Below are 24,687 nucleotides of genomic sequence, written 5' to 3' on the forward strand. Positions count from 1 at the left end.
ACTGGGCGAGCGACGAAGAGAGAAAGTGAGCAGGGGAATCCGGGAGAGGAGGAAGCAGCGGTCGTGGAGGGCCACGGAGAGAAAGAGGCTGTAAGGGAGAGGGAGAGACGGGGCGGGACAGCGAGGGACAGAGAGAGAGAAGGGGATGGAGACTTAAAGAGGAGAACTCCGTGAGTCCCAGGGAGAGATCTGGACTGAAACAAGGAAGGCTGGGAGAGAAAGTGGTATGCGGGGAGGGGGTGCTGCAGAGGAGAGTGAGGGAGAGACTGGGAGAGACAAGAGATCCGAGAGCCAGAGACGCGGAGACAGAAGGTGAGCCTGGAGACAGGCAGGCAGGCTCAGAGGAAGAGAGGCCGTCCGAGACAGAGACAGAAGGCTGCGGATGAGCAGGTGAGAGCGGAGGGCTCTGAGAGGCCGCCCCTGAGAGGCGGCGGCGGAGGGGGACTGAGGCTGGGCGTCCCAGCACCCACGCTGCCCTCTTGTGCTGTCTGCCCTCCTGACCCCAGAGCTGGTAAGTCCCCTGGCCAGGCTGCGAGGAGCTGCCAGAGTGCACATTCCTGGTGTCCTGGGCCTTGGCAGGGATGTTTTCGGGGTGCATGTGGGACGGAGGGCAGGAGACAGGTAGCTGGGGGTCGGGGTGGGGTAGCCCCGGCAAGAGTCAGGGAATGAGGGGCTCCTGAGCACAGAGAGGGTCAAATTCCTGGCCAGAGGGCAGGGGGGCAAGAATAAAGGGGTCCCTATTCTCTGTCCCAGGCTACAGATGACCCCCCCACACACAGCTGCCAGGGCCGCCCACCTCTCTTGGCATCACTCTTGGTATGCGGTCCCAGGCCGGGGCCTCCCCCAGCACCCTCCAGGCTTCAAACAACAGGCTCTTTCTCCTCAGCCTCCTCCGACCTGCAAGCCCCTGACCCTGTCTCTGCCCCCACCCGGGTCATCTGCAGAGAGAGGGGCACACAGCTCCCTTTTTTCTCTCCCCAAGCCCCCAATGGAGGACGGCAGACCTCGGAGCAGCCTCAGCCTGGCCAGCAGCGCCTCGACCATCTCCTCGCTGGGCGGCCTGAGCACCAAGGTTTGACTTCTTGGTGGGGCTGGGGAGGAGCCGGGGGGTGCTCTAGGTTCCCCCATCCTCCTGTTACCAAGCCCTGCTTTCGTGCCACCCAAGGGACTCCGGTTGTCAAGAGCAAGGATCTCTAGCAATGGGGTCTGCCAGACCTAGCAAGGTCCCAAATTGCCCACCCGCCAAAGCTAGGAATTCAGAGGCACTCCCAGCTGTCCCCACCCCGCGGTATTTTCCTAATTTGAAGCCAGACTAAAAACCCTGCTTGACTCTGGTTGCTAGGATAAGGCCACTCCCCAGCCATGACCTCCCCCCTCCCCAGCCAGGAAGTCAGTGTCTACTCTTATTAGGGACTAAGAAATCCTGTCTCTAGCCATCCCATCTCCCCAGTTCTGAAATCTAATAAAGGAGAGACCTTTCTCTGACCATAATGCCTCATGGGGCCCGAGATACTTGCCTCCCAAATTGTCTTCCCAGACCAAAGTTCAGCAGTGACATTCATTTTCTTGTCCTCCAGCCCCTCCCCTCACTCATTTCCAGCTTCCCAAGTTCAGATTCTGTAGATTTGATTCTGACCTTTGTCAGCACCACTGCCAAGGAAGGGCATCCTTTTGGGAATCTGGCCTGGGATATCTGTGGGGACGGGGGTGGGGGGCATCTATGGGAATGGAGGGATTTGGAGCTCGCACCACCACTCTGGACATGGTCACTATGGAATGCCATTCCTTGGCAAATCAAAGGTGTCCTTTGAGTCCAGCTGACCCATCACCAGGGACTCAGCAGTGTTGCTGGTTCAGATCCCAAAGGCTTTGGATCTCCATCTCTGGCTTTGGTGGCTAAGGGCATGCTCTCCTTGGAAATGGACGCTTTAGTCTCAGAGTCCCTCCCTAGTGGTCAATGGCCTTTTCCTTGACTCCAGACACCTCCCTCCACCCATGGAAAGTGTCTCTCAACTGCACTATGCACATACAATTCTAATGCCCAAACTCAGGTCCCTCCTTGACCAGGTTTCTAAGGACAGCTGAGCGAGGGCCTTGGGTTGCCTGGGTCCCACTGCATGCCTTCCCAGGCCATCCCAAGCTCGCTTTCACTTCTGTCCTCCTTGTCTCCTCAGAAGTCCACCCGGGCAGTGAGCAAGGTGCACGCCTTTGGCAAGCGGGGCAATGCACTCAGAAGGGACCCCAACCTCCCTGTGCACATCCGAGGTTGGCTTCATAAACAGGTAGAGTGAGTGAAAGAAGGGAAAGGACCCTCCAAGTGATATCAGAGGCTGGGCCCTTGGTTGTCCACCGTTTCTCTCCTCCCAAGTCTCCAAATATGTTTTGTTTTTTTTTTTTTCCGATCCCTGCTACCTCCCTTATTCTGTCTACTCATTCACTCCTGCAATGACTACTTCTTGAACATTTACCCTGTGCCAAGTCCTGGGGCACGTATCATGTAAATAAAACAAACAACTGTCTAGCTACATCCAAGATGGCAGGTATGAATAATAAATTAATGTATATAAAAATGGATTCGATGATTTCAGATGGTGGGAAATGAAGCGCTGTGAAGAAATAACACAGGCTTCCCCAGTGGCTCAGTAGTAAAGAACCCGCCTGCCAATGCGGAGATGCAGGTTTGATCCCTAGGTTGGGAAGATCCCTGGAGAAGGAAATGGCAACCTACTCCAGTATTCTTACCTGGGAAATCCCATGGTCCGAGGAGCCTGGTGGGCCACAGTCCATGGGGTTGCAAAGAGTTGGCCATGACCTAGTGACTGAGCAGGAAGAAATAACATAGGAAAATGTGCTGGAAGGTGGCTGAAGGATGAGAGTTACATTTGACTGTTGGTCAGGGAAGGTGTCTATGGGGAGATGACATTTGAGCTGAGAATTATATGTCAAGAAGGATCCCACTGTGTTAAGATCTGGGGAGCAGAGGAAATTTGAAAGCAAAGGACCCTGCAGCAGGCAAAAATTTGGTGTTTGGTGAGAGCTAAGGTGAGAGAAAGGAGGAGCAACAGGAGGCAGGGAAGGGTTCTCTAAGAGTGGTCCCAGACCAGCAGTATCAGCATCACCTGGGAACTTTCTAGAAATGCAAATTGTCAGCTCCCACCCCAGATCTACTGACTGGAGAACGCTGGGGGCGGGACCCAGGGATCTGTGTTTTAATGAGCCCTGCTGGTGATTCTTATGTGTACCCAAGTTGGAGATGCCTTGTAAGGCAGCAAATTAGGGTAAGGAATTTGAGATTTATTCTAAGTGTGATGGTCACCTCTGTGTTGAGCAGGGAACTCACATGATCTGATTTATAAATTTAAGGAATCATGAGTGGGGACTTGCCTGGTGGTCCAGTGGCTAAGACTCCTCACTCCCAATTTGAGGCCTGGCTTCCATCCATGGAAGGAAGATCCTACACCCCACAACTAAAAATCCTACATGCCAGGATGAAGGTCAAGAGTGTCGCAATTAAGACCTGGCACAACCAAATAAATAAGTAAATAAATAAATATTTTTAAAAAGATCATGCTGCTCCTGTGGGAAGGGATGGAAGAGAGGAGGAGCACAAGGCTGGAGGTGGATTAGTTCTGGCAGAGGAAATGGGGAGACGCAGGGTACGGCTCAGCATCACCTTCCTGACCTCTCTGTATCGCACATGCCATATTAAATGGGCCAAGTTATCCTACAGAAAGCTGCTGCCAGTGTGTGGTGAAGTATCTTGCTGTCTCAGCCTTTCTGTAATTTCTCAATCCCCAAATGACAGATGAGAAACCATGAGGTTCTTAGTGGAGAAATGACTTGCTTAAGGGCACAGTGTGAAAGTGCTGGGGTTAGGAGTCATACTCAGGTCCCGCTGTGTCTAAAATCTATGTCCCCTCATCTGCAACCCACTGGTTTCCAGTTCTCCATCTGAATCTGTTACATCTAATATGCGTCTCTTCTCCTCCCCTTTCCGTGGGTCTTTGCTTTCAAGTGTCGCTATCTCTACCTTTTCCCCTCCCCTCTCTACTTCCACTCTGTCTCCCCAGGACAGCTCCGGGCTCCGGCTCTGGAAACGCCGCTGGTTCGTCCTCTCTGGCCATTGCCTCTTCTATTACAAGGGTCAGTGCCCCAGCTGGCATGGGGTGGGCGGGGGCCGCCCTCCCCCTCTCCCTTTCCTCAAGTCTCTGGGCCTCCATGTCTCTGTGTGATCCGTTATCCCAGCCTCTCTTTTGCAGACAGCCGCGAGGAGAGCGTTCTGGGAAGCGTCCTGCTGCCCAGCTACAGTATCAGGCCAGATGGGCCAGGAGCTCCACGAGGGCGGCGCTTCACCTTCACCGTGAGTCCCTGCATCCCCAATGGGAACTAAGGCACTGGGCAGTGGGGGCAGGCATGCAGCATCCATTATTGGAGATAAAAGACCTTTACCAGGGTCCATGGCATCCTTCTTTTTAGAGGGCCCGATGTCCCAGTCCCCCAGCTCTCTCTTCTCGCAGGCAGAGCACCCGGGCATGAGGACCTACGTTCTGGCTGCTGACACGCTAGAGGACCTGCGGGGCTGGTTACGCGCGCTGGGACGGGCCTCTCGCGCGGAGGGGGACGATTGGTGAGTATCTGCATAGGCCACGCCCCTGATCCTATATTTCCAATCTGGGTCCGGCTAATCATCCCAAACTCCTCCCCTTGAGACCCTGACACCTTCAGTATCCAATCACTAGTCTTCTAGCTAAGACGACTCCGCCTTTCAGGTCCCACCTCCAGGAAACTTCATCTCCAATCGGCAAAAAGTATCGCTCTGTAAGCTTCGCCGACCACTTTGTCCATCAATACTCAGTTCAGTTCAGTTTAGTCGCTCAGGCCTGTCCGACTCTTTGCGACCCCATGGACTGCAGCACTCCAGGCTTCCCTGTCCATTACCAACTCCGGAATCTTGCTCACACTCATGTCCATGGAGTCGGTGATGCCATCCAACCATCTCATCCTCTGTCGTCCCCTTCTCCTCCCGCCTTCAATCTTTCCCAGCATCAAGGTCTTTCCAGTGAGTCAGTTCTTCGCATCAGGTGACCAAAGTATTGGAGTTTCAGCTTCAGCATCAGTACTTCCAGTGAATATTCAGGGCTTATTTTCTTTGGATTGACTGGTTTGATCTCCTTGCAGTCCAAGGAACTCTCAAGAGTCTTCTCCAACACCACAATTCAAAAGCATCAATTCTTTGATTCTCAGCTTTCTTTGTAGTCCAGCTCTCACATCCATACCTGACTACTGGAAAAACCACAGCTTTGACTAGATGGATCTTTGTCGGCAAAGTAATGTCTTTGCTTTTTAATATGCTGTCTAGGTTGGGCATAGCTTTTTTCCCAAGGAGCAAGTGTCTTTTAATTTCATGGCTGCAGTCACCATCTGCAGTAAGTTTGGAGCCCCCCAAAATAAAGTCCCTCAGTTTCCCCATCTATTTGCCATGAACTGTTGGGACCAGATGCATGATCTTGGTTTTTTGAATGTTGAATTTTAAGCCAGCTTTTTCACTCTCCTCTTTCACTTTCATCCAGAGGCTCTTTAGTTCTTCACTTTCTGTCACAAGGGTGGGGTCATCTGTGTATCTGAGGTTATTGATATTTCTTCTGGCAATCTTGATTCCAGCTTATGCTTCATCCAGCCTGGCATTCTGCATGATGTACTCTGCAATATAAGTTTAATAAGCAGGCTGACAATATACAGCCTTGATGTACTCCTTTCCCAATTTGGCACCAATCCCATTGTTCCATGTCCGGTTCTATTCCATGTCCATCAATACTGCTCCCGCAGAAATCTCCACCCCCGTGAGGCTACCACCTAGACAATGTCAGATTAAAAAAGGAAAGGCTCTAGGCTGTCTCTGTCTACTTGCCCCAGTGTTCGGTCTGGAGATGCATAGTTTGGGCCCAGCGACCTGGATGGACCTTGTGGCATTGCAGAAGATACTACTCAGGCCTCAGTTTCCCCATCTGCAAAATGGAGACAACGGTTGACAGTGCACTACCTCATCTTTTTTTCTTTGTAGATCCCAGTGTCCTTGTCGGTGAAATGAGAATAAGGGCTGTTATAAGATTCAAAGGAGTGATGTCTTTTTTCTGTGTCCATTCGTTAGTGGGCAACCCAGGTCATCTGCACGGCCCCAGACTGGGGAGGGCCCAGGCGGCCCCGGTGGTCCCCCAGAAGTGAACAGAGGCGCGGAAGAGGGGCGCGGCTCAGAATCACCAGAGGTGGCGCGGCTCTCCAGAGCTCGTGGCGGACCCGGGCTGCTCACTCCCAGCCCCACGGCTGACCTGCAACCTGGACCCCGAATTCGAAGGACGAGGAGCCCGGAGTGAGTTGGAAGAGGGAGTCTGGGATGAGAAGGTTCGGTAGGGCTGAGCTTCCGAGGGCATTCTGGGGGCGTGGCCGAAGGGCAGGGCTGGGGCTGGCTAGGGGCGTGGCTTAGCGCGCTCTGGAGTGTGTGTGACCCGCTGGACGCTTGCGGGGTCAGAGCCTGTTGAGAAGTCCCAAGGAGGGGATGTCACAAAGAGGGGAATTATTTGGGATCTGGCTACGAGAGGAGGGTTCTGCTCCAGAGGGACAATGAGCCACACTGAAGGGAGACACGTCTTTGATGCTGACTGGATGGGTGGTGGGATGAGGGCGCTCTTGTTGACGCAGATCGCCTTTTCTCTCCTCGCCACAGCCTCTTCACACCCCTCTCTCGTCCTCCCTCGCCTCTGAGCCTCCCCCGGCCCCGTTCTGCTCCTGCACGCAGACCTCCGCCCTCCTCTGGAGACGCAGCACCTTCTGCCAGACCCCATACCCCCCTGAGTCGCATCGATGTCCGGCCTCCCCTGGACTGGGGCCTCCAGCGCCAGACCCTCTCCAGGCCCCCCACTCCCCGCCGAGGCCCCTCTTCTGAGGCTAGGGGAGGAAGGCCCCCCAGGAGTCCTCAGCACTGGAGTCAAGAGGCCAGAACACCGGTGAGCAGAGATGGCAGGGAGAGGGACTACAACGCCCATATGGCCAGGGGGCTGCCTTTCCAGGCCAGTCTCTAAGCCATTGGCCTGGGTATCGTGGAGATTGTAGTTCAGCATAATGGCAGCTGGGTTCAGATGTGAAAGGGAGAGTAAACTTTATCTCCTGTCAGTTCTCAGGGCTGTCTTCAGGCTGGTCTTTGGCAGTTATTACCCCTTAAACATTATGGAATAGTCCAGAACATGCTTCTCTAATACAATACTGTGAGAGGCAGTGTGAACTGCATCTGCCTTGTGTGTCCAGTTTTCTCTTTCCAAGTTGGTCAACTACTGTTTTCTCTGAGCATCACGGGATTGCAGCCCAGAAAATCCACAGCTAACCACGAATATGAGAGTAAGAGTAGACTGCAAGTTTCATTGGTCCCTGGGACTGTTTTGCAGGCTGTTCATTTATTATCATCCTGCGTGCCCCCAAAGTGGTACACAGCTGGAGAAAAGATAGTTGAAGTTCTGGGGTCCCAGTTCTGAACCTCAGAGAGTCTCCTTTGGCATTTCAATGCCAGACTCATCCTTTCTGTATCTGTTATTAAGACATGCCAATTTCTATTTGAATATTCCTCCCAGGCCCACTCTGGAACTGCCACATATCTCCAGCTCCCTCCAAGGCCTCCTGGGACCCAGGCTTCCATGGTTTTATTGGTAGGTCTCCTGGGGCACCTTGAATCTGCCAGATCCCCCTCCCATGCTTTCTTTGCTATAGTGAATGTCATCTCATTGACTAGTGTGCCTAGAGAAGGCTGGGCATTTCAAGGTGCCTGTATAGGTGCTATGTTATTTTCTAGGGCTGCTGAAAAATCAGTGGCGTATGTATACAGAATATCTCTCCACCGTTCACACAATTGTCTTGTTCAGTCACTTGGTCGTGTCCGGTTCTTTGCGACCCCATGGACTGCAGCACGCCAGGCTTCCCTGTCCTTCACTAACTCCCAGAGTTTGCTCAGACTCATGTCTGTTGAGTCAGTGGTGCCATCCAACCATCTCATCCTCTGTCATCCCCTTCTCCTCCTGCCTTCAAGTCTTTCCCAGCATCAGGGTCTTTGCTAATGAGTTGGCTCTTCGCATCAGGTGGCCAGAGTATTGGAGCTTCAGCTTCAGTATCAGTCCTTTCAATGAATATTCAGGATTGATTTCCTTTAGGATTGACTGGTTTGATCTCCTTGCAGTCCAAGGGACTCTCAAGAGTCTTCTTCATCTTTCATTTGAGTCTTAAAGTTTTTCCACAGAGATTTTGTGTGCTGCTAGTCAAGGTAACACTGATAGTTTTTATAGTTATTTGAATGGTATATTCTTCTTTTTTAAAAATTATTTTCTATTAATAGTTATTGATGATGTAGAGATAATGTTTGTAACTTCCTTTTACATCGGACATCCTTGCTGAATTCTCTTATTTGCTCTAATAATTTTAAAAAATCTTTTGTTTTTTTCTTTTAATAATTTTTCATTCTGTTGATTTTCAGGGCACATGAGTACATCATCTATAAATAATGATGGTTTTGTCATTCTCCTTCCTCCCCTTACACTTTTCTGTGTCTTAAGTTACAGCATTTGTCACGATCTCTAACACTGTGTGAAACTGTCACAGTGACACCCTTGTTTTATTCTCAATCACAAACGAACTGTCTAAATTTTCTCCACCAGTTATTGTATTTGCTCTAGTTATTTGGTAGCAAAGCCCACTGGATCTTCCTAAAGCCAAAAATCTGGCAATTAGTCTACTGAGGTTTGCTTTGATAAAGTTTGGAACAAAGCTAATAAGGACAAGGGGCGCCAGCCAGTAGAAATAGGGCTCATCTCAGCACTGAGCTACAGTGAGGACTTGTTTGGGCGTGTGACCCTCAACTTTTCTCTTTCTCCTCAGCCGGGACCCCCTCTAGACTCAACCTGCCATCAAAGCTTGGAGACAGATGTAAGCGCTCTTGATCCAACCCTTGTTGAATTCACAGAATTGGGGGTAGAATGTTTTGGAAGGTGGGAGGGTGGACAGGGCGAAGAGCCATGTCTGGTCCATAAACAGCTCCTGTCCTGCTTTCTCCAGACTCTATTGAACAAGTTGTGTGGGCAGGACCGGCTCCTGAGGAGGCTGCAGGAGGAGATAGAGCAGAGGCAGGAGGAGAAGGTGCAGGACTCCGGGACAGGGGAGGGAGGGACACTTGGCTTCTCCACCTTCCCTTAGCCCATCCTGACCCCCAGGATACGAAAGGATACCGGAAACCAGCTTTTCTCTTGCCCTGGGTCTGGGTATGGTCTCAGAAGTCTAACCATCTTCTCTCTTGGTGCAGGAGCAATTAGAAGCAGCCCTGGAATTGACCCGACAGCAGCTGGGCCAAACAACCAGGGAAGCTGCAGCTCCTGGGAGGGCCTGGGGGCACCAGCGCCTCCTGCAGGACCGATTAGTCAGTGTGAGGGCCACTCTCTGTCACCTGACCCAGGTGAGCCTCTGAGAAGGGGCATACCTCCTAGGAGACCTCAGGACTCTCCAAGTTGTTACTAAAGGGAACTTTCCCCCAAAGACTCTTGGGAAAGTTCTAGAGACTCCCCCTCCCTTTGAAACCAATAATCTTGACAGTCCTAGAGGGTGAGGTGCAAGTAGCCAAGAAACAACAGTATTTAATTTAGCCATTTAAGGTGGGTGATTTTGATATGGACTTCCTGGCTTTAAATCTTTAAATCTCAGCTCCCATTCACAGTTGCTGTGTGACCTTAGAAAAGTTACTTAACCTCTCTGGACCTTAGATGCCTCTTCTGTAAACTTGAGATGATAAAAGTAATATTTACTTCTTATGGCCATTTACTTGTGTTAGCTGTAATTATTGTTACTGTAAGATGGAGACATTGATAGTACCTACCTCACAAGCATTAAGTGAGAGCTAAGAACAGTGCCAAGTAAATGTGCCATATAATGTTAAGTAAGTGCCGAATAAATGTTAGCTGCTCTTGTTATTATTGGTACTGGCAAAGAAGTTTCTGCTGCCCAGTGGGGCATAAGGTTTGTGGCTTTGTCTGTTCCCAAGAATTCATTAGATCTGTGGACTCTGTCGCCCTAGAGCAGTGCAGAGGTAATCCAGAAGATTCAGGAAAAGCTGTTCTGTGTCTGCACTAGCTGTACATTAGAATGGCAGGTTCCACACAGATGCTGGGGTTCCCAGTCGTCTGAGCAAAGAGGCCCTTGGGATTGTAATCCGTATAGCCCCAGGGGACGCTTCCTCCTGCTCAGCTAGGAAAAGATAGAATGGGGAAAGGTATGGTGGGTGGGCATGCTGACTGTATCTCTCTTTTTCTGGGACCTGAGGAGCGAGAGCGTGTTTGGGACACGTACAGCGGCCTGGAGCAGGAGCTGGGCACCTTGAGAGAGACCCTTGAGTACCTGCTGCACCTCGGGTCCCCCCAGGTACACCCCTGCCCCCAGCCCCCAAGCCCCACCTTGCTATCCCAAGTTCACTTGGTCATCTCAATAAATGCAGGAAAAACATGTATAAAATGTAATATCCTTTCAGGGGTTTCCCTCATAGCTCAGTTGGTAAAGAATCCTCCTGCAATGCAGGAGACCCCAGTTCTATTTCTGGGTTGGGAAGATCCCCTGGAGAAGGGAAAGGCTACCCACTCCAGTATTCTTGGGCTTCCCTTGCAGCTCAGCTGGTAAAGAATCTGCCTGCAGTGTGGGAGGCCTGGGTTCGATCCCTGGGTTGAGAAGATCCCCTGGAGAAGGGAAAGGCTACCCACTCCAATATTCTGGCTTGGAGAATTCCATGGACTGTATAGTCCATGGGGTCACAAAGAGTCGGACACGACTGAGCCACCTTCACTTGCACTTTCAATATCCTTTCATGATAAAATCTCTCAGTGAAGTAGGGATATAAACTACTTCTTTAACCTGATTAGGCATCTATAACAAACCTATAACAAAGCACTGTTGTTGACAGTGAAATACTGAAATCTTTCCCCCAATATTCGGAATAAGGCCAGGATGTATGTTATTGCCAGTTCCAGTTAGCATTGTACCAGGGATCCTAAACAGTACAAGTGAGTCTAACAAAAAAGTCAAGGGTATAAGGACCAAAGAGGAAAAAGTAAAGCTGTTTTTACTCACAGATGACGAAATTCTATATGTAGAAAATCCAAAATTATCTCCAGATAGACTGTTAGCAAAGCAAATCCACAAGGCAACAGAATGTAATATACAAAAACCATCTTCCTGTGTGCTAAAACCAAACAATTAGAAAGTAAATATTTGTAAACAGTAGTGTTTACAATTAACATAAATTAACTACCTGAAAGAAGTCTAATGAAAGATATGCAAGACATCTACTCTGAAAGCCACAAAATGTCATTGAGAGAAATTAAAGAAGGCCTATATAAATGGAGAGATGTCCCATGAGCACAGATAGGAAATATACTAGTATAAAGATGTGGTCTCTGCAGACTGACTTCCCCCGTGGGGATCTGCTGTCCCAATATAATATGTGGAGATTGACAAGCTGACTTTAAATTATATCTGGAAGTACAGAAGGCCAAGGGTAAGCCAAGGCAGCCTCCAAGAACAAAGCCCAAGGACTAACACAGCTAGATAGTGTCTGACTTTAAAGCTACAGTTAGCAAGAAGGCAGTGTGGTACTGACACAAACTTAGACAAATAGACTAAGGGGATAGAATATTCAGAAACAGACTCATATTTACTTATATGGTACAGCGGTAACACTGCAGAACAGTGCAGAAAAAGACAATATTTATGATAAACGGTACTGGGTCAGTAGAATGGGGAAATTTCAGACCCTTTCCATGGCTTATCAACTTTAACCCTCCATGCATTTTCCCACCTTTGGGAATTCCTTTCCTCTCTCCAGGACAGAGCATCTGCTCAGCAGCAACTGTGGATGGTGGAAGACACGCTGGCAGGTCTGGGGGGCCCCCAGAAGCCACCCTCCAACGCTGAGCCTGACTCCCCATCCCCTGCTCTCCAAGGCGAGGAGTCCTCAGAGAGGGAGGTGAGGCCACACACATCTTTCCCACCTCCAGTTTCCTGTCCCGTCTGCCCCTGGCCTAACCCGTGACCCACTCACTTCTTTCATCCTTGATCGGCTAACCAACCTCAGGTGCATACCCTGTTTCCTTCTTTGGTATTATGGTCATAGTCCAGAGGTGAGCTGGACCCACAACACAACAACTTGGTGAGCTGCCAACACCTCACAAGGTCCAGCTGCCCGCATCTCAACTCCACACTCAGAGATGACATGTCAGTAGCTTGAAACTGACTATGGTGGGAGTATTTACACCATGGAAATTGGCAAACTGCTGCAAAGGAGGGCTCTTTTCTTCCAGAGGGCATCTGCTAAACATTTACCAGATACCACTGATCTTAATCCCTCCCCTGCAGGGTTGTTGTTTTTGTGTTTTTTTTTTTTTTTTTAATATTTACTTTCAGTTTATTTTGGTTTTTCTAAATAGACATTCACATCTGTAAACAATAGGATTTTGGTTTCAGCCCCAACCCCCAATTCCTTACACGTTTTTATTCTCATACATTGGCTAGAACTGCCATTTGTTGTTGTTTAGTCTCTAAGCCGTGTCCAACCCTTTTGTGACTCCATGGACCATAGCACACCAGACTCCCCATGGGATTTCCCAAGCAAGGACACTGGAGAAGGTTACCATTTCCTTCTCCTGCAGGGCTCTTCAGAAAAAAGACATTGTGACTAGAAAGTGCCTGACATAGAGTAAGCCCTCAGGAACCAGGAGCCATTGTGGTCCTAGCTGAGTAGAACTGTTGCCGGCCCTGATCATTAGGTCATGTATCTGGGAGACCTGGGTTTTGATCTCACCTCTGCTGTCTCTGTGACATCAGTCAGTGACCTCATTCTCTGAACCTCAGTTTCTCCATCTGTCAAGTAGGGATAATAATAGCATCTCATACATTTACTGAAGGGATTCAATGAGATAATTCTGGTAAAGTAGTTAACACCATGCCTGATGCATAATCATTATAAAACCTCACACGTGGACCAGTGTGGGAATCCCTGGTGGTCCAGTGGTTGGGAATTCACCTGGCAGTGCAGGGGATATGGGTTCTATCTCGGGTTCGGGAAGATTCCACATGCTTCTGGGTGACTAAGCCCAAGTACTCCAACTACTAAAGTCCGTGCCATCTAGAGCCTGTGCTCTGCAACAAGAGAAGCCACCCCAGTGAGAAGCCCATGCACTGCAACTAGAGAGTAGCCCCCACTCACTGCAACTAGAGAAAGTCTAGGCAAAGCCACAAAGGTCCAGAAAAACCAAACTTAATTAATTAATTTAAAACCCCCCTCACAGGTTATAAAGACTTGTTACATGCCAGGCACTGTTCTAAGTGCCTTCCTTGTATCCATTTGGTCCTCATATCAAAAGGGTGAAATGTGGCACAGAGAGGGAAAGTAACTTGCCCAAGGTCACACAGCAAGCAAAATGGCAGAGCCGAGGATTGAAAACGCAGTCTGGCTCCTGGTTTTCAATCTTAATCCTACTCATATAGTGTCTTACTGCTGCTGCTGCTGCTGCTGCTAAGTCACTTCAGTCGTGTCCGACTCTGTGACCCCATAGACGGAAGCCCAGCAGGCTCCCACCTCCCTAGGATTCTCCAGGCAAGAACACTGGAGTGGGTTGCCATTTCCTTCTCCAATGTGTGAAAGTGAAAAGTGAAAGTGAAGTCGCTCAGTCGTGTCCGACCCTTAGCGACCCCACGGACTGCAGCCTACCAGGCTCCTCCATCCATGGGATCACGGGCTTGAAAACTGTAATCCTAGTGATCTATTATCCCCTTTCCTGACCTCCCCAGAGCCTGACGGAGTCCTTGGAACTGAACTCATCCCGGTCCCCCGAGGCTGACTGGGGGAGGCCCCCAGGGGGCGACAGAGAGCTCGCCAGCCCTCGCTCAGGTGAGCATCTGGGGTTGGGAGGGACTCACTCCACATTCCGCATCCTCACCACATCCTCACCCGTCCCGTTCTGCTCCTCCAGGAATTGGATCTCCAAGGGTCTCCCGGGCTTCCAGCCCCGAGGGTCGCCGCCCCACTTCCCCTCAGCCAGGAACCAAGGTAGGCAGTCCATCCAATCTCCTTGGGTCCATTGTAACCCTTTGCCCACCACAGATCCCCTACTCTTGGGGAAACATCTAGGAGAGGAGCATTCTAAGCCACACCCAGAGCAGAGAGAGTGAGATTTGTTAAGAGCACTGGGATTGAATTTTGTCTCTGCCACTTCTAACCTGTGTGACTTTGGGTTGCTTAAGAAACCTCTCTGCCTCCATTTTCTCATCTGCAAAATGGAGCTGATAGCGGTGTCTACCACCCAGAACTGGTGTGAAGAGTCAAACTAGATGAATGACCCTAAAGTTTGAAAGTAGTGCCTTCGAGCAAGCACTTCATTCACTCATTCATTTATCAATCATTCATTCAACAGATATTTATTAAATGCCTTCTTTGCTATCTAATAAGGTAGCCAGTCAGAGAAGGCAATGGCAACCCACTCCAGTACTCTTGCCTGGAAAATCCCACGGATGGAAGAGCCTGGTAGGCTGCAGTCCATGGGGTCACTGAGAGTCGGACACAACTGAGCGACTTCAATTTCACTTTTCACCTTCAAGCACTGGAGAAGGAAATGGCAACCCACTCCAGTGTTCTTGCCTGGAGAATCCCGGGAACGGGGGAGCCTGGTGGGCTGCCGTCTCTGGGGTCGCACAGAGTTGGACACGACTGAAGCGACTTAGCAGCAGCAGCAGCAAGGTAGCCAGTAGCCACATGAGGCTATTTAAGTTTAAATGAATTTAAATGAAATAAAATAAAAAATCACCTTCATTTGAGGAATTCAAGGATTCAGGAGATACACGTGGCCAGCAGCTACCCCGTTGAATAGTGAAAATATAGAATATTTTCATCATTCAGGAAAGTTCACTCAGGACCCGAATGTGGGCACGATGAAAAAAAAACATCCTTCACTCATGAATCTGACATTCTAGTGGGAAGAGGTAGATAATAAATAATTGACTATAAATTATTTTATGTAAGTGCTAAATAAAGAAAAACAGCCTGGAGAGGGGATTTGGAATATTGGCCAAGGGATGGAGTTGTAAATGTTTTGGTCTGCGGAGGCTTCTGTCAGAGAGGGAGCCCTGGGGATGTCTGGTGGAACAGCGTTAGAGGCCAAGGGAAGAGTGTTTGCAAAGGTTCTGAAGAGTCTGGCGTGTTGGAGGGGCAGCTAGAAAGTCAGTGTGGGTGGAACCGAGTAACCGAGTAAGGGGAACGGGGTGCTGATGAGGACAGAGAGGTGATGGGGGCAGATCGTGCTGGGCCTTGTGGTCCAACGTCAGGCCTTAACCTTGACACTGGGTAAACTGGGGCCGTGGAGTTCTGAGCAGAGGAACGAGTTTCCGCAAGTGGAAACTGGCGCTCTCTGGCGGCCACTTGGGGGAGTGAACTACACGGGCTAGTCACGGTTGAGGGGGCCCGTGGGATATTGGAGGGGGACTGGTAACAGTTGTTTGCACTAACTTAGAAGTGGAGACATCAAGAGGGAGCCAGATTCTACATATACTGGGTTTTCAAACTTTTTAAAAAACCCTTGGGACCTCAGATGCCATTTTTGTTTTTGTTTTGGCCGCCCTCCAGCAGCTTGAAGGTTCTTAGTTCCAGGACCAGGGTTGGAACCCCAGTCCCCGGCGGCGAGAGCGCCAAGTCCTAACCACTGAGCCGCCAGGGAATTCGAAGGTTTAAAATGCAAAGTTTTGCAGACTCTAGACTAGTAATTTGGTGCTTATACTGTGTACTGTGTGTGTCTGGAGCAGCGTGTGTGTGCGTGCTAAGTAGCTTCAGTCGTTTCTGATTCTGTGTGACCCCATGGACTGCAGCCCGCCAGGCTCCTCTGTCCATGGGATTCTCCAGGCTAAAATACTGGAGTGGGTTACCATGCCCTACTCTGTCTGGAGCACATGCTTCATCAAATACATTACCGTTTCTCTAATAAAATGTATGAATCTGCATATGAAATAGGACAAAGGCTATAAATAATATCGCCATTTAAATGTCAAGCTAAAAGCAGAGCCGTAAATTACTTAAGTGAAGGAGTCAGTGAAATAAAAATAGATTATAATATCAGCTGCTTTTTTATTTCTCAGGAAAAGGTTTAGTAAACATGTCACACATCCAAGTACAAAGGAAGTCAAGAACCTAACTATTCACACGCAGTGAATGCACATGACATCTGGTGGCTTGAGGACTCTGGGGACAGAGGTCATTGGTCGTGCCAGCAGTGCCATCATCAAGTTGGACATAAGAGGCAGGACCAGGGTTGGGGGTTCCTGAGGATGAAGCAGGTGACCTCTGTAGAGTTTCTTGCTGTGTCATCTGTTTTTTTTTCCCCAAGCTGCTTACTTCCCCAAACAGGGACCAGACCCAGGTCACAGCAGTGAAAGTGCCAAGTGCTAACCACTGGGAATTCCCTTGTCTGCTCCTTAATAAAGGGTCTTGTCTGGGCCCTGTCCTTTTAATTGAGTACACTGGTTAGATTCTCTTGGTTGCTGATAAACACAAACCCCTGAAGGTCAGCAATGAACTGACTGCTCATTTCATCACTTCGTCTGTGGGGAGTTTCCACTGTGTAGCCCCAAGGTCGTCAACAGCATCGCTGTAATCTTCTCCCGTTTCAGAATCTCAAGCCACAGCCTCAGTTTCTTTGTCTCCCAACCAGTGCCCACTGAGCAAGTCATTGCTGGGACCAGTGGCAGCTTCCAGTTTTACCTGATCACCTTGGGTTAAAAAGAGCAGGGATCAGGAACTTCTCTGGTGGTCCAGTGGCTAAGACTCATGCTCCCAATGCAGGGGGCCCAGGTTCCACCCCTGGTCACGGAACTAGATCTCGCATGCCACAGCCAAGAGTTTGCATGCCCAGACTAGGAGACTTCCCATGCTGCAACTAAAGTTTCCATGTGACACAGTGAAGATCGAAAGTCTTGCAAACACCAATCATTGGGGACTTCAGGGGACAGCTCCCAGGCAACCTGGGCATGCTGGGGATGGTTTCCTGGAGGCAGACAGACCTTGAAGAATGAATCCATGGCAAAGCAGGACAACAGCTGGTGTAAATGTCTAGACTGAAGTGGGGATTTAGGAAGCCAGGGCTTCTATTAGCCTACAGGATACCTTTTTGTGAATTAGAGACAGGCGTCCCCTTCTGCATGGGCAGAACTGGAGCCATCAGTGGAGGGCTCAGCCCTTGGGCAGTGAGCAACCCATACAACTGCACATGGCCTCTTGGGAGCACAGAGCTCTGGTCTCCGGAATGCCATCCACCAACTGAAGGGTAGTTCAGTTCAAGTCAATGAATTTCTCAGACCCTTCCTGACTGCCAGGCCCTACTAGGCAATATCCCCAGACCACGTCCTATTTTCAAGGACCTGCGTTTCTGAGTTTGCCAGTGTAGTGAATCTCTGCATCACAATCTCTAGTTTTTTTTTTAAACTTTGTTGTTACTGTTGGTTTGTTGTTGTTTATTTTTTGGCCTTGCCACGTTGCATGTGGGATCTTAGTTCCCCAGCTAGAGATTGAACTGGAGCCCCCTGCATTGAAAGCACCCTATTTTTCTGTGGCTCCCCCCATCCTGAAGCTGGCAAACAGATCCTGCAGGAAAAGTATGGCTGCTGGACTGGGCAGGACCATTCTGATGCCCACTAAACCATCAGCAGATGACCAATCCAAGTACAATGTCAAGAGGAGTTGCTGTTTCTCCCTTTCTCCCTAAACTTTGGCAAGTGCAGGAAGAAATCCTGAATTTCCTCATTTGTTCCCTTATTTGTTGTGATCTTCTAGGGGGCAGCCCGTGTGGAAGGTGTTGGGGGACCTGCCAGGAATTATTCCTGATGCTGGAGTCTGATGGGGGAGAGGCATGAATGCAATCTTTACACACATCTAACAGAGTTAAGCTGTTTCCTAGAGGGACTCAGCATTAGGGGAAGCCTTTTAAAGGTTAGGTAAGCAAAAGAGTTGGCCATGACTTAGCGGCTAAACAAGGATGACAACAATAAGCTGTGTCTGGATGAATGAAAAAACTTTGGCTGTGCAAGAAACAGTACTCCAGAAGGGAACAGGCTATGCATGCAAAGGCATGGAGCGGATAAAGAAAAAAGCAGCTGCTTTGTATAGGAAACAAAGCTGAATTTATTCCCTGGTGGCTCAGATGGTAAAGAAGCAGCCTGCAATGCAGGAGATCTGGGTTCGATCCCTGGGTTGGGAAGATCCCTTGGAGGAGGGCATGACAACCCACTCCAGTATTCTTGCTTGGAGAATCCCATGGACAAAGGAGCCTGATGGGCTACAGTTTAAAGGATCGCAAAGTTGGATACTACTGAGCGACTTAGCACAGCACAGGCAAGACAGACCTCTTGTAAGATACAACCTATCTAAGCAAAGCAAAAAGTTGATGTCATATGGCGTAGAGCTGGGACACGGATGGGCTTGTGGAGCCTGGAGTGTTGATTTGTTCTACCATAAGCTGGGAAGCTTTGTGTCTGTTGCTGATTGGCTGATTTTCGGAAATGCAGGGTTGGCGCTGATGGGCTGGCTTTTAGGGCCATGGAATGCCAGTTATGATTGCTTATTTGAATAGGTTTAAAAGCTTTTCTGTGGCTTCCTTACTATCGGGTGGAAACCAAATACTCATTCTTGCCTTTCGTAGGAAGAGAAGAACTCTTTTCAGTGGTGTGTGTTAAGGATTGCTGAAAAGTGTTAGTCGATCAGTCGTGTCTGACTCTTTGCGACCGCATGGACCGAGCCCGCCAGGCTCCTCTGTCCATGGAATTTTCCAGGCAAGAAAACTGGAGTGGGCAGCCATTCCCTTCTCCAGGGGATATTACAGACCCAGGAATCGAACCTGCATCTGCCTCATTGCGGGCAGATTGTGTGCCATTTGAGCAATCAGGTTGGGGCTACACCAAGTAACATCGTGGGGGGACTTCCCTGGTGAAGGTCCGGTGGTGAAGATTCCGCGTTTCCAATCCAGGGGTTGCAGGTTCAATCCCTGGTCCGGGAACTAAGACCTCACATGCGATGTCGCGCGTCCAAAAAAAAAAAAAAAATGAAATTATCTTGGGGATGTCTCCTCTTCCAACACGCTATGGGCGGCTTACATACAGGGGTGGTGCAAGAGGAGCCAGGAATTTCAGAACTGATCAAGGAAAAAGATATGACCACTAGGTGGCAGTAGCACAAAGAGTTTTGGTTGGTCCATGGCTGACCGTTTTGCTTGTGGAATAAGTCCCTCACAGCAAGGGACCCTCCAGAGGTTACTGCGTGGGGGCCACCGCCCAGGAGGAGAGGGACCAGGGACAAGGGGACTCCCAGGAGAGAAAGAGATTGGAGAAGGGACTTAAGGATCTCGGTGATGTGCTTAGCAGCACAGAGGGGAGTTTCCTAAGGGCAGCAGCCTGTTGCAGGGTGGCTGGGTGGGGCTTTTATAGCTACAAGTTAATCCTGCTTATGGCTCGCAGATGCTGGTTACAACTTCAGGAAGAATTTAATGCAGGCAGGCTACAAATGGCTAAAAATGTCCACCCATGTGGGCTGTCTTTGAAACAAGTGGATGTGTAAAAGTTTCAGTTTGGCCCTGGCGGAGACTTTCAGGTCAGCAGTCTAGCCTGTTGTGAAGAAGTAGGTGACACAGGGCCAGGGAACTCCCTGGGGGTCCTGTGGTTAACACTGCGCTTTCGCTGCAGAGGCGCAAGTTCGATCCTTGGGAACAGAGATCCCACATGCCCCACGGCATGACTGGAAAAACAAAGACATAGGGCCAGTTTCCAGGGACCATCATGTGGATAACAGGTGGGCGTGTGACCTAGGATCAATCAAATCAGTGAGTAAACTGCAGTGATTGGTCCTACAATAAGCAACAGACCCAAGCTGTCTGCCTAGAATTTTCTAACTGGAGACTGCAGTCAAGAGTTCTCTCCCCACCCCCCTTCCCTCTGATTTTTGTTTAAACAATAAATGTATTGTCTTGCAGTTCTGTAGGCTAGAAGCCTGAAATCTAGGTGTCCACAGGGCCACGCTCCTTCTGAAGGCACTAGGGAGGGATCGCTTCCTCGACTTGTGGCATCATGACTTCACCTGTCACGTAGCATTCTCCCTAAGCGCATGTCTGTGTCCAAATTACCCCCTTTCCTGAAGGGTAGCACACGTGTGCTGCTCTGTTGGCCCCTTCCCTGCTCGTGGCACCCCAGACGTCCGACAGCCCTCCTTCATTTTATCCCGTCTCTGTCTCCTTCGTTTTGACTGGGCGGCTTTTCTGCTGAGCTGGTTTACTGGACTCACACATCACACGCCTAATCTCTTAGCAAATGGTTTTCCGGCCACACCCTTGGCATTCTCTTCAGAGCAAGCTGCCTTGCAAAGCAGATAGATTGAGAATGTTCCAGATTTCAAGTTCTCCTTCCGTTCATCCCCGTCCTCTTGCGTTTTGAGTTCCTAAGGCTCTAAGCCCAAGAACAAGGTGTCATCATGATCATACTTCTGGAAGCTTCAGACAAAGTTCCCTGGCTTGTGGCAGATAACTACAATTATCACAGGACAGTCTCCCTGTGTGTCTCTTCCCTCTGGTTTTGAGGGCACTAGAGAACTTGTCGAGTCCTCCCTCAGGCAAACCCAAAGTGACCTTCTTGATGATCTAGTTACACAATAAATCTCATCCTCATGTTAATGTTTTCAAAGCTGATTGAAACCAGACTTATTATTATTTTTTAAAATCATGAGCAAACCAGAGTCCTGACTTCTACTTCCAAGAGACTTGTTATGTCCAGAGAAGAGTGGGTGTTGATCAGGCTGGCGCTACATGTTCCAACAGGGCAGCTGATGGGGTTGAGACCAGACAGGTGGGTAGCAACCAGTCACACAAGATCTGTAACACCTTTGTCCTGAGAGCCTTGTGGGATATGGAAGAACTTGAACATATCCAGCAGAGGGACAGCCTGGGCTCCAGGTGTAGAAATAAGTCCTCAAGATCCAGGGCTGAACTTACTGGGAAGGGCTAGACACAGGAATTCTCCAGGCCAAAATACTGGAGTGGGTAGCCTTTCTCCAGGGGATCTTCTGAACCCAGGGATCGAACCCCGGTCTCCGGCATTGCAGGTATATTCTCTACCAGCTGAGCCACAAGGGAAGCCCAAGAATACTGAAGTGGGTTGCCTGTCCCTTCTCCAGGGGATCTTCCCGAACCGGGGGTCTCCTGCATTGCACGTGGATTCTTTACCAACTGAGCTATGAGGGAAACCCTAGACACAGGAGGCTGAGAGGTTCAGGGAAGAGAGAAACAGAGGCCATGGTTGGAATCTCAAGATGTTTCTCATCTCCCCAGGTCCCCCTGGCCCGGCCCCGGATGAGTGCTCAGGAGCAGTTGGAGAGAATCCGAAGAAATCAAGAGTGTGGACGGCCTCTCCCTCGCCCAGCCTCCCCCCGGCTCCTCACCCTGGGGAGGACACTGTCCCCAGCCAGACGCCAGCCTGATGCGGAACAAAAAGTGAGGGAAACAGGGGTGGGTCAGTGAGGCGGCAGTGGGTTCTCAGTTCCTGGTTGGAGCCTCAGTTTTTCTCTCTGTAAAATGGGGATTTTTCCCTTCCTCTATCAGGTTTACTTGTACCTGTTTTGAATTCAACATTCTGTCTCCCTTATCAGTGTAAAACAGGATGGGCCAGAGGCAACATCTCCATCCTCACCAGCATTCTCACTCCTCTGGGAGGAGTGGGTTTTAGAGCTGGATTGGAAGCCAAATTTTCCTGTTCAGTTACTATGCTGTCAGAGGCAAAGAAAAAAATGTATTTACTCCATTGCCATGGAGATCACACTGCCAATCTGAAGATCAGAGTGTCTGGGCAGGATGGTTTTTTCATTTGTTTTTTGTTTTGGGCTGTGCCACTGCACAGGTTGTGGGATTTTAGGGCTTGGGTTCAGTCCATGTTTTAGGACTTGGCCGTGGGAGCACAGAGTCCTGCCTACTGGACCACCAGGGAATTCCCCATGGATAGTTTCATCTTAAGACTCTTCTAGGAAGGAATTAGACAAGTGGGGTGATTTTGTGGTTGTGATTGTTTTTGTAAATGGGGGGCATCTCAAGTCTGCTGAATATCAAACATTGATCTCTATGTTTAGCTAGTTTTTTGGGGGCAACAAGTTCATTAATCATTTAGGACAAAAGGAATGTGAATTTGGAGGGTCTGTTTCTGGCCTTGTCACAAGGGGCTCATCTGTGAATCTTTTCGATGAAAATTCTATTAAAATCAAGTTAACAAGAAAAAAGGGGACTTTTATTTGAGCCAAGCAGGATTAGAACTTGGGGGAGAGACTCTCAGAAAGTTCTGAGAACTGTTTCACCATCTGTTAGAAGTCAAGGGGCACACCCATATCTGTTTTCCAGATAAAAGATTGAACATCAAAATGACATACTGACAGGACTTTCCTGGCAGTCCGATGGTTAAGAATTTGCCTTGCAATTCAGGGGATGAGGGTTTGATACCTGGTCTGGAAACTAAGATCCCACATGTCTCTGGGCAACTAAGCCTGTGCACCACAACTACAGAATCTGTTGTTTAGTCGCTGAGTCATGTATGACTCTTTTGCAACCCCATGGACTGTAGCCCTGCAGGCAATCTTCCTGACCCAGGGATGGAACCCACATCTCTGTTGAGCAAGTAAGTCTCCTGCATTGGCAGGCAGATTCTTTACTCCTGAGCCACGAGGGAAGCCCCATGCACTGTGACAAAAGATCCCACGTGATGCGACTAAGATCCCAAGTGCCACAACTAAGACTCGATGCAGCCAGACAAGTTAAAACAAACGAGCAAAATGACACTGTGATAGTTTACCTAAGGTTCATCAAGGATACATAGTCTAGGGACACACATGCAAAGCCAGCAGCAAGTTACTATGATCCCCTGCAGAATTGCAAAAGAAGCTATTTTCTTAAGAAGTTACATTGGTAGTGTCAGAAGAAAGGGAAAAAAGAAATGATCTTCACCACAGAGCAAGCACTGCCAACTCTGAGGAGCTCTGGCTAATGTGTAATCCTGGTGCACACTAGAAATGGAGGAGACCCAAACAAGCACACAGAGAGACTTTGATCTTTCATTTTCCTGCCCTTTCTTAAAATATCAATTTCACATCATCAGGCTTAGCTAAGTCATATGAAGACGCTGTTTACCAGAATGCAAAAAGGCGTGGGGAAGTGGTTGGGGGATGGTGATTTTCCAAACTCTTCCCTCTTTCCCGGGAGTTCAGGTAAAGTTAAGAATTAGCAGTGTCTTTGGGGCGATTTTATCCTCTGAGCCCCTTCACCCTCAAAACGAGAACATGGGAACTTCCAGGGTGAGGAATTCTAATGCCCCCATTCCTTTGCAGCCTGTCCTGGGACACTCAGGCGCCCAGAAATGGCTCAGAAGTTCGGGGTCCTGGAGCAGGTAAGGAATTGGAGATCGAGGAAACAAGAAGGGAAATAACAAAGAGAAGGGGAGTAGAATTACTGTTAATGTCTCTTGAGTACTAAAGTACAGATCGCAGAATCTTTTAGAGTCGCTTGAGTTCTTGGGGAATCCCTAGTTCACGGGGAGAACTGCAGTTCCTTGTTCTATATCAAACTCCGCCCAGCTGTCAGGAAATCGGAGAAATTTTCGGGCAACTGGACTACAAATCCCACAATGCACGCGGGCTTCTAAAAATGAGGGTCGTTACACGTTTAAAATCCTTTAGAGACACGTGCTAGGGACTACAACTCCCAGAAGGACACGCGCGGCAGTGTGGCCTTTACTGTACTGGCTAATTGAAGTTTCCCCCAAACTCTTTCTTTCTAGTCCAAGGAACACCACCCCTTATTTGCTGACATCTGAAGGGCACCGGGAGCGAGTCCTCAGCCTCTCTCAAGCCCTGGCCGCTGAGGCATCGCAGTGGCGCGGAATGATGATAGGTGAGAATGAGCTGGGGACTTAGGACTCCTAGGTTTTAGGAATGAGGCGGGATCGGAGGTCTGGAATCTCAGGTCGTGATGGGGAGGGGTCAGAGGGCCCCTGGGAATCCTTTGTCTTGATGAGGGAAGACCTGGACAGGGCTTGGGAGTGCTAGATTCCAGGCAGGAGGGGGCTGGGGTGCAGGAGTGCTGAGTCTGGGAGAGCAGGGGGCAGGGAAGCCGGACTCCTAGGTTTGAGAGGAAAGGCCTGGGGGCGGGGAGCGGTGTCTGGACTTCTGGATTCCTGAGTTTGCCATTCTCATTCCCCATACGTCCTCTCCAGGTGGAAATTTGGACTCTCGAGGGGACCCTCTTCCCCCTGCGCCGCCGCCTCCGTCAGATCCCACGCCCCAGGCGCCCTCACCCCGAAGATCTCCTCCAACAGCCAATTCCTGCTCCACGGGTTTCTCCCCTAGAGGTAGTGGGCGCCGCGCAGGCCCCGCCTCCTGGGAGCAGACCTGGGGTTCCGGGGCCGCCCCTCCCGCCCTGACCCCCGACGAGGGGGCGTGGCCTCTGAGAGTCACCCTGCTGCAGTCCAGCTTCTGACGCGCCCAGACGCGGCAGCCAATCAGAGCGTGAGGGCGTGGCCTGGCGGGACCACCTGAAGCTCTGGAGCCTCCCGCCTCCCGTG

General features: G+C 49.8%; 1 protein-coding gene across 6 annotated transcripts; it reads left to right on the plus strand.

The window, feature by feature from the left end:
- On the plus strand, positions 1-24,602 carry PLEKHA4 (pleckstrin homology domain containing A4). 6 transcript variants are annotated; one of them, XM_055411658.2, is made up of 20 exons: positions 1-25; positions 983-1,072; positions 2,175-2,282; positions 4,071-4,143; positions 4,260-4,360; positions 4,518-4,627; positions 6,149-6,367; positions 6,722-7,001; positions 7,620-7,694; positions 8,914-8,961; positions 9,091-9,171; positions 9,335-9,484; positions 10,345-10,443; positions 11,897-12,037; positions 13,861-13,960; positions 14,043-14,119; positions 21,420-21,581; positions 23,456-23,514; positions 23,905-24,017; positions 24,340-24,602. In XM_055411658.2, the coding sequence occupies exons 2-20, from the start codon at positions 989-991 to the stop codon at positions 24,600-24,602; spliced, it is 2,343 nt and encodes a 780-aa protein (XP_055267633.1). In that variant the 5' UTR covers positions 1-25; positions 983-988. The 6 variants fall into 6 exon arrangements, with proteins under 6 accessions (XP_055267633.1, XP_055267631.1, XP_055267632.1 ...); XM_055411656.2 differs by lacking the exon at positions 1-25 and adding an exon at positions 39-511; XM_055411657.2 differs by lacking the exon at positions 1-25 and adding an exon at positions 39-390.
- Positions 24,603-24,687: the final 85 nt, after the last annotated feature.

The sequence above is a fragment of the Moschus berezovskii genome, chromosome 22 (assembly GCF_049115385.1).
Source record: "Moschus berezovskii isolate FMDL1 chromosome 22, NW_MosBer_1.0, whole genome shotgun sequence".
NCBI lineage: Eukaryota > Metazoa > Chordata > Mammalia > Artiodactyla > Moschidae > Moschus > Moschus berezovskii.

What these genes read in the sequence shown, in the direction of transcription:
- PLEKHA4 (XM_055411658.2), top strand. Translation starts at nt 989, where the DNA reads ATGGAGGACGGCAGACCTCGGAGCAGCCTCAGCCTGGCCAGCAGCGCC. An exon ending in GGCGGCGCTTCACCTTCACC is followed by an intron (nt 4,361 to 4,517) that starts GTGAGTCCCTGC and finishes CTCTTCTCGCAG; the next exon opens with GCAGAGCACCCGGGCATGAG. An exon ending in CTCTCTGTCACCTGACCCAG is followed by an intron (nt 9,485 to 10,344) that starts GTGAGCCTCTGA and finishes CTGGGACCTGAG; the next exon opens with GAGCGAGAGCGTGTTTGGGA.